This window comes from Fukomys damarensis, unplaced genomic scaffold (genome assembly GCF_012274545.1).
Source record: "Fukomys damarensis isolate Sample0158 unplaced genomic scaffold, DMR_v1.0_HiC HiC_scaffold_1, whole genome shotgun sequence".
In the NCBI taxonomy this organism is placed as follows: Eukaryota; Metazoa; Chordata; class Mammalia; order Rodentia; family Bathyergidae; genus Fukomys; species Fukomys damarensis.
In genome coordinates, this window is record NW_022900913.1 from 31,968,345 (window position 1) to 31,977,423 (window position 9,079).

General features: G+C 34.0%; 1 protein-coding gene across 1 annotated transcript in view; it reads right to left on the reverse strand.

Annotated features, from left to right (window-relative positions):
* Positions 1–4,457: 4,457 nt before the first annotated feature.
* Prkaa1 (protein kinase AMP-activated catalytic subunit alpha 1) overlaps positions 4,458–9,079 on the reverse strand; it is a 27,414-nt gene continuing 22,792 nt past the window's right edge. Inside the window, exons 7-9 of the mRNA XM_033760629.1 lie at positions 7,785–8,271; positions 7,552–7,678; positions 4,458–6,277 (exon numbers count right to left, since the gene is read on the reverse strand). Of these exons, the coding sequence (XP_033616520.1) occupies positions 6,033–6,277; positions 7,552–7,678; positions 7,785–8,271 (859 nt within the window). The 3' untranslated portion in view covers positions 4,458–6,032. The remainder of the gene's footprint in view (positions 6,278–7,551; positions 7,679–7,784; positions 8,272–9,079) is intronic.

A 9,079-nucleotide genomic window follows, 5' to 3' on the forward strand; every position in this document is an offset into this window, starting at 1 on the left:
AGAAGAGCAAGAAAAACCCAAAGCACATACAACAGAGGAAATTATAAAGATCAGAACAGAAACCAATACAATGAAAACTAAGAGGATACAAAAAAAAAAAAAACAAAACATGAATCAAACAGTTGGTTTCTTGAAAGAATAAATAAAATCGATAAACCCTTGGCCAACCTTATCAAAAAAAAGGAAAGAAAAGGCTCAGATTCATACAATTAGGAATGAAAAAGATGAAGACACAACAGATACACCAGAAATTCAGAGGATCATCAATACCTACTTCGAAAGCCTGTACTCTAATAAAATGGAAAACACAGACGAAATGGACAGATTCCTAGATACATATGAACTTCCAAAGTTGAACGAAGAAGATATAAAAAGTCTGAACACCCCAATTAGATTCATTGAAATTGAAAATGTAATTAAAACATTACCAACAAAGAAAAGACCAGGTCCTGATGGCTTCACTGCTGAATTCTATAAGACACTTAGAGAAGAACTATCACCACTACTCTTTAAACTTTTCAATGAAATTGAAAGGGAAGCAATACTTCCAAATTCATTCCAGGAAGCAAGTATTACTTTGATTCCCAAACCAGAGAAAGACCCAACCAAAAAAGAGAACTCTCTAATGAACATAGATACAAAAATCCTCAATAGGATACTGGCAAACAGAATACAGAAGATCATCAAGACGATCATACACTTTGATGAAGTCAGATTTATCCCAGGGGTGCAAGAATGGTTCAACATATGTAGATCAATAAATGTAATATACTATATCAATGGAGTCAAATTCAACATCAATTCATGATAAAAACCCACAGAAAATTGGAATAGATGGTCTTTATCTCAACTTGATAAAGGCTTATATGAAAAACAATCAGACACTATCACACAAAATGGCCCAAAACTGAAAACCTTCATACTTAAATCAGGAAGACAAAGATGTTCACTATCACCACTCCTGTTTAATACAGTTCTAGAAACATTAGCCACAGGAATTAGACATGAGAAAGAAATAAAAGGAATAAAGATAGGAAAGGAAGAAGTTAAACTGTCATTATTTGTTGATGATATAGTACTCTACATAGAAGACCCAAAAAACCAATTTTGGGGGTCTTTAGGATTCGAGGGGGGGCTGTTGTTTGAGACAGGGTCTTGTTATATAGCTCATACTGGCTTTGAACTATGTAGCCCAGGCTGGCCTCCAACTAACAGTAATCTCCTGCATCCGCCTCCCAAGTACTGGATAACAGACGTGGACCACCATGCCTGGGTCTTTGAACTGGAAATTTCAAAATGATAAAGGCATGATTGTGGGAGCCAGCATCCATCCAATGATCCCTGCTCCTGACATTCATCTTCTTGTGAAGTTGCTGCCCATGTTAAGCCAGACTCAGTCTCTATATATGGAACAGGACAGAAGTCTTCTGGCTTCTCACAGTAATTATAAAAGTCACTAAGGTGGTGACAGTGTTTAGAGGTTGACATAGGCCATGTAAACCTGCACTGAAAATTCAGCGCCACAGACTGTACTTAGATTTATGCACTTTTCTGTAGGTAGTGCTTTTACAGTGGGCACACATGAACATAGTTTAAAGTGAGTAACTGTTGCTTAAGGCAGTGTCCCTTTTCTAGGGGTGTTACCTAAATATCTCAAGTAATTTAAACTTGATTCACTCTACCCCATTAAAGATTTCCTCCCATGAAGTTTTTACACTTCACCCATCACTTCTTTTCTTTATGTGATCACAGATTAACCTTTTTAACACATTTAATCTATTTAATACATTTCCTATGCTGCCCTTTTAGTGACACCATGAACATCTCCCAAGTGGCAAAAAATGCTCTAAATTTATCAGTAAACATTTTTTTTAGCATTTACAATGAATAGGTTTGTTCTTTTACAATGAATATATCAATTCAATAGGGTTTTCAAACAAGACAATTTCTTGTACAAATTTATACAAGGGAGATAACCTAGGAGTGTTCCTCAAAAGAAAAACATTCTTGTGCTATTCATAACATTTTTTAGCATTTTCTTTTATTGTTTTTTGTGATCAAACTTGAGACCTTGTGCTGAGGCTGGCAGCCTAATTTTCTTGTTTTAAAGACTCAGAATGTCAATGATACAGCAAGTGCTGCCCAGTAATGGTACATAGAGAAAAGATTTAGTACTGAAGTCTAACAGCAGTGGTGCAGTGTAGGTGTGTGTGTGTGGGGGGGGTCCAGCTTGGTTGGCTTTGAGATCCCCCTGAAATGGAAACACTTCCGGGTGTGTCTGGGTGGGCATGGGGCATGGCGTTGGGGGTCTATAGTTGGTCCCTACTTCCTCTCTGCACTATTTGCTTTTGCTTGAAGGCACCCTGAACTAGGCAGCCTTGCTCCATCACACCCACCATATTTCTGCCTTATAACTAACTGATCTTGGACTGAAACCCCTGAAACCAAGAACTAAATTAAACCTCTCAATGTTCTGGGTGTGGGGTATTTTATCCCAGTGAAAGGAAAGTGACTGATACAGGCAGGATTCTAACCAAATCCAGTGTTAGCTTCTAATAAATAGTACCTACTTTTTGGCCTTTATAATACCTATCAATATTTTGTTTCAATGCTTGATTTCTAGGTAAAATTAAAACTAATTTGGTTGAGACAAAAACCACAATATTTTAAGTACTAAAATTTGGTCACACACATTTTATGTTTAGGTACACTGTTAAGAGAGGTAAAAAGGTATCTGTCCATGACCAACCCCCTCTCCAGGTGCCATTTAGTTTTCCCAGTTTAAACAAAAAAAGCTGTTACAACAAATTAAAAAATGAAGTTTTTATTATGTCTTTCTAAATTATGGTACTTGAAATTGTATACTCATCAAAACATACATGAACCATAAGGATTGATTTCTACTCTATCACCAATTTACAGTTTCACTGTATGTGGAATCTCATCTTGTCAGAACTCACCATGTGAGATTTATATTTTGGATGGGGAGATAGAGAAGTTAAGAAAACAATTTTTTAGACACCACAGATTTTTTTTCATCCAAAGGTGCACTTGGAACATAGATGCATGGAGCCACATCCAGCCAAAGCCCACAATGCATTAACTGTGAAAAGTATCACCACAAAATCAAAAGGGGCAGCACAGTGGTGCAGGGGATGGGGGGTTAGGGAAGGATTTCATATAAAATTACCTAAAACTCTGAAAAAACTACAAAAGCATTTTTAAAAAAATATAATCAAAGTAAAAGCAATAATGTTTATTTCAGTAAAATTATTTTAAATTAGATATGATATATTAAGCTCCCATATGCCCCAAACTGGTAGAAAAGTTCCTTTCCATGAGAAATAAATTTTAATGACAAAATTTTTACATATCAGTAAAATCTGTTATATTTAAAACTATGTATACAGTACATTTCTGGCAAAAACCTTATACATCTTTCAGCTGTCAAGACAAAGTAAAAATATGGTTGCATAAAATCACAAAAAATATAAATTGCTGAAAAAGATAATAAAAAAGATTAAAAATCATTATATTGACTCCCCTTACATCTTCAGTATTACTAAGAATTTGCAAATTACAATTTTTGAAAATTCTGTTGCAACCTTGACATACTTGATCAAAAGCTGTCATTTCAAATATCCTAGCTTAAAAAAGAATTTACGGCAAGTCTGCAATTATCATATTGTTTGTACAAGTACAATATTTGAATAATTTCAAAATAAAACTTAGTAACTAAGAAGAATCACAATAACTTATAAAAGAAGATTACAAAATTAACAATTTTAGAGGGTCCTAGTTAATTGGTTCTTTTGTCCACCCCCATAGAACAGTTCATACAGATATTTATTTAGTTCTTTGTACAGATCTTTAAAAATACAGTCTTCTGTTCTAGACATCAGAAATATAATGCTGCATTTAGAGAGCCTAAAACCAATATCCCCATCAAGGGACCACACAGTTACTAAATACAGCATTCTGCTCATACGTAAATGGGACATTTTCTGCTTTATACAGCATTTGGATCTGAAGTTCAATAGAAGCAGCCCTGGACAAAAAGAATCAAGATTTTTGTTTTAGATTCAGTGCAGGAGTATAGAGGTACTGGAGTCACCATAAACTTGAGTAACCATTTCTGCAAGCTAGCATGAAAACTACCAGTATCTGGTTACCTTAGTGCTCCCTATATTTGACAAGACAATCCTATCATAATTAAAATAAAAATATCTTTTACAACACACCAAAAAAAAAAATACAACTAATTTTTTTTTTCTCTGCTGGGAATAAAATCCAGGGCCTTGTGTATGCTAGACAAGCACAGAGCTACACCCCCAGCTCCAATTTCTTTAAGTTAAAATAATAGGCAGCCAGAAGTGGTGGTGCGTGCCAGTAATCCCAGCATTTGTGAGGCTGAGGCAGAAGGACTGCTGCAAGTTCAAGGCCAGCCTGGACTACATTCAGTTCAAGGCCAGCCTGAACTACATAGTGAGACCCTGTCTCAAATTAAAAATAAAGCTAATATTAGGCAAATGTGGACAATATAGTATTTATTAGAATACAAATGATATGAATTTCATGTGAGGTGACTTTGAAACCTTCATTTACATTTATGTGGTTTTATTACTGAGTAAAAAAAATATGTAAGAGATCTTAAATATCTTTAGAGAGATCCCATAATGCTAATTTTTTTAAATAATTAAAACAAAACAAATTTGGCCATTCAGAAGAACTGTGATTTGTTCTACATTTTATCAAAATAATATTAATATTATATCTGATGAAAGAGATATAACAAAATCCAATGTGTAAACTTTAATTGGATCCTGGTTTGAAATAACTGTCTATGAAAGCAATTTGGAGGATAAATGAGGAAATATAAATATGGAATGAGTAGCAGATAATAGGAAGTTTCTAAATTTATAATGGACTTATGATAGTTTTCTGAGGATACTCATTTTTTAGGAGACCCTCTAAGCAGTTAGGGCTGATAAATGTGTCTAACATCTAAATAGTTCAGAAAAACATATATATATACACACACAAATGTATATGCGTAACTATATCTCTGGGTACAGGAAGCAAATAAGGCAAAATGTTAAAGAAATCTAACTAATAGATACACATAGATAGGATTACTCTACAGTCTTTCGATTTTTCTTTTTTAAAAAAGTTCATAGTGGAGTTCCACTAAGAATTTAAAGTTGGTGAGACGTGTTCCTTCTATGCACTCACTCAATTTAAAAGGTTTATCATCAAGTGACTAGAGATGCTTACATACATTCAATACTGGCTGACATCATGAGCTGGGAGAATTTGTGAAATTAGCAAAACATGATTTATATACATTATATGCAATGCAGCTCTTGAAATAGAACACTTTAAAGAGTATAGGGAGAGAAACTGTGAGATTAATTTAGTGTGGAAGTATGTGAATATACATATTCTGTGTGTTTGGACTTAACAAGCTAAAGAAAAAAATTGAAATTGAGTCTAATATCTGATACAACTTACCATACAGGACAGAATTTTAAGAGGACATGAAAGAAGTTATCCAGACTGTTACTACTACTGGAAAATACTAGCTACTTAAGACTCAATAAGCCCAGAAGACACTATCACCTATGAAGGTCTATGGGAATTCTGGGCAAGCATTGATTGAGTAAATTTACAAAGCAAATATAGAACACATCAACATGTATGAAGGCCTTTCTGGTAAATTAATATTCTACAAAGACCTGTATACACTAAATATAAAATAGCCAAAAATCAAAAGAGCCTGAGAGACCTAATTCATTGTGTTTATATTATATTATGCTATATGCTTATTGAGTAATAACAACAAAAAGATCTTAATTTATTTCTGCACAATAGGCTTTTAATTATTGTGTCCCAATTCCTGTGCAAATTGCATTCCAAAAGGCCATCCTTAGTTATAATTATATATATCTATAATTTGATTACACATGTAAGCATTTGGCTATTATTTATTATGCATGCTTATTGCTATCAAAGAAATAAGCAAAGTTTCGGGTTCACTGTGCAAGAATTTTAATTAGATTTGCACACATTTCAAAAAATTCTATTGTGTGACTTCCGGGCCTTGGAGTTAAGTCAACAGGAGAAGAATCAAGTGAGGTTACAGATGAGGTAAGAGAAACTTCTGAGGATTTTCCTTGAGCCTCAGCATCTGAGTCATTCCTTTGGCAAGATCGATAGTTGCTAATTGATCCCGATCTCTGTGGAGTAGCAGTCCCTGATTTGGCTTCTGTAATTTCATCTGGACAAAAAGAATTTCAATATATCATAAAATCTATGACTTCCTCAGTTTTTTTACAATATTGACACTGTTTCTTTAGGTGAGACTACTGACCAGCTATTCAGAATATAAATACCTTCTCAAATGAAGCCACGTGCCTGTGTTAAACCAGTCACCTCTTTAACACACAGAACATATTCTTGCAATGGCTAATCAAGGATAGGTGCAGAGTACAGCTATCCATCCATTTTGCAAGCAAAGATTAAGAGCCCAGTGAGCTACTAAATTCGAGTTTAAAATTCTCTAGCCATAAAAATTAATCCTTCCATATTAAAATCATAGAATAAATTCACCTGAAGTACGGAACATGTCGTGGAAATTATCCAAGCTTATTTTACTGATATGAAAGGACCAAGAGAAGTTAAGTAATTTATCTACAGAAACAAACAGAAAGGTAAAGGTAAATCTAGAAAAGTCTCTTTAACTTCTGCTTAGTGGTTTTCACTCTCCACTTTCACATCATATTTCATTTAAGCTCTCATAAAGGACAGCAATTCCAATAAACAAAATAAAAGAAAAACTAGTTGAGAACAAAATACAAAAAAAGCACGTGGCCATTCAATTGGTAAACCCAGGTGCCAATAAATCTAGTATCAATCCAAATACAATGAGAAAAATCTCTATCTCCAACTGTACTGGTTTGTGTTAGGAGATATACAGTATCCGACATACAGATAAGAAGACATTAACATTTGGTCAGCATTTCACAGCTTAAATCTATCTTTCTGATAACATGTAAGTACTATCTTTAAGTTTCTGAAAAGGAAAAAAAAATTCATATATGAATCTTAGCTATATAATTCTACATAGTCTTCCATAAACAATGATGGCACCATATCTTAACTGATAGAGCCAATGAAAAACAGCCAAAACCTTGCATATATTCTAAAATTAGTCATAAATAAAAGCATACACATCAACATTTATTTCTAATTAAAACATTTTATCTTACCAAAATGAACCACACAAAAACACAGAAATGTAGTATAAAACTATCACATTAGGACCAAAACATATCTTGTCTTTAAGGATTTAAAAAAACAGTAATATTAAAAGGTCAACATGTGATACGGTTATAAGACTAACAAGATTTACAAATGTTAGTATTGCAAAGGCACAAAAAGTCACATTTCCTATTCCTTTGCTATTCAATTATTAGGAAGAAGTCAAGAATCTTCAGAAGAATCAAAGACTAACCAGCCACATTCAGTGACAAAGTCTGATGATGTACATACCATCAATACTACGGAAATCCAGTAAGTAAGTTCTGCTATCCACTTGATATAACTGTAGACTCATTTTGGAATATGTGCTGGTCACAGGATTCTTCCTCCGTACACGCAAATAATATGGGTTTACAACCTAGTATATGATACATACAAAAACAAAGCCAAATCAGTTCTTCTATAAAAATTTTATAGATTACAGATTTGGCAAATGTGTTAATGTTTAGAATACTCTTTCTTACCTTCCATTCATAATCCAGTTGTTTAATTGCTCTACATACTTCTGCCATGATGTCATTTGGTCGACTTTGACTTCTAATTCCCAAATGCCATTTTGCTTTCCTTACACCTTGGTGCTTGGATTTCTGTGGATTTAATTCATCAAGAGTATGGCGTGTTCTTGGCATTTCAGCAACCAAGAATGGTACTCTTTCAGGATGGGGGCGAGTTAAATGATGATCATCAAGAAAAGAATCAGGTGGGCTTGTTGCCAAGTAGAAATCTTTGGCTTCATTCATTATTCTCCTGTTATCGATTATGAGGTGGTAGGCAACTGCCAAAGGGTCCTGGTGATTTCTGTTATAAAGGCAGCTGAGAACCTCCTCTTCTGAACATTCAAATTTTTCACACACTTCTTTTAAGGCTTCATCATCAATCATGGTTGAGCTATATGATGGATCCTCAGGAAAGAGATATTTTGGAAGATCCTGTTTGAACCATTCATGTTCCCTGAGAGGAAATAGGTCAGGAGAATTTTAGCAGAATAAGGACTGAAAGTTAAAATCTGAAGTATATAAGACACTTCAGAGGCTGGGGATTTAGCTCAGTGGTTCCAGTGCCTGCCTTGCAAGCAAAAGAACCCGAGTTTGATCCCCGGTACCAAAAAAGACACTATAGTTATACTCATATTGTCTTACTACTATCATTTTTCAAAGATTTTCCTTTCTTAGCCACACTTCATTGTATATGCTGAAAATGCTCCAGCTTCCCTGATTTTAAGGATTGATATAGCAATGGGAAAAGTATACATTTATATTTATTTTGGAATAAATGACAATGACAAAGTATAGTTTATTTCTAGCTCAGAAAAAAAAAATACTGTGTAGTATCAGTGCTTTTGATATGTTAAAATGGATCGCTTCTCTACCCTTTTGGCTAAGATCAAGTAATATAATATTGAGTGAAAAGAATCTAGTAACAGTAAAAACTAAACAAATAGCATTCACTGAGTCCTCTTAGGATTTATGCTAAATAATTTATACATATTTTTCCTTCATTCTTAAAACAATTCATAGAAGATAATAACATCTCCATGTTTTAAACAGAGGAACTGAAGTTCAAACACATCAAGGAGCTTTCTCAAGGTCACAAAATAATTGGCAGAGCAAGGATTTGCAATCCAGCTCTGTGTAGCTCAAAGGTCATATCCTGATTTCCTTTTCCAATTCCCTAACTTCACAAATAAAAGGTTATGTTTGACTTGAGCAACATTAAAAACTCGTGAGAAGTTAAAAAAAAAAAAAAAAAAAAGAGGAAA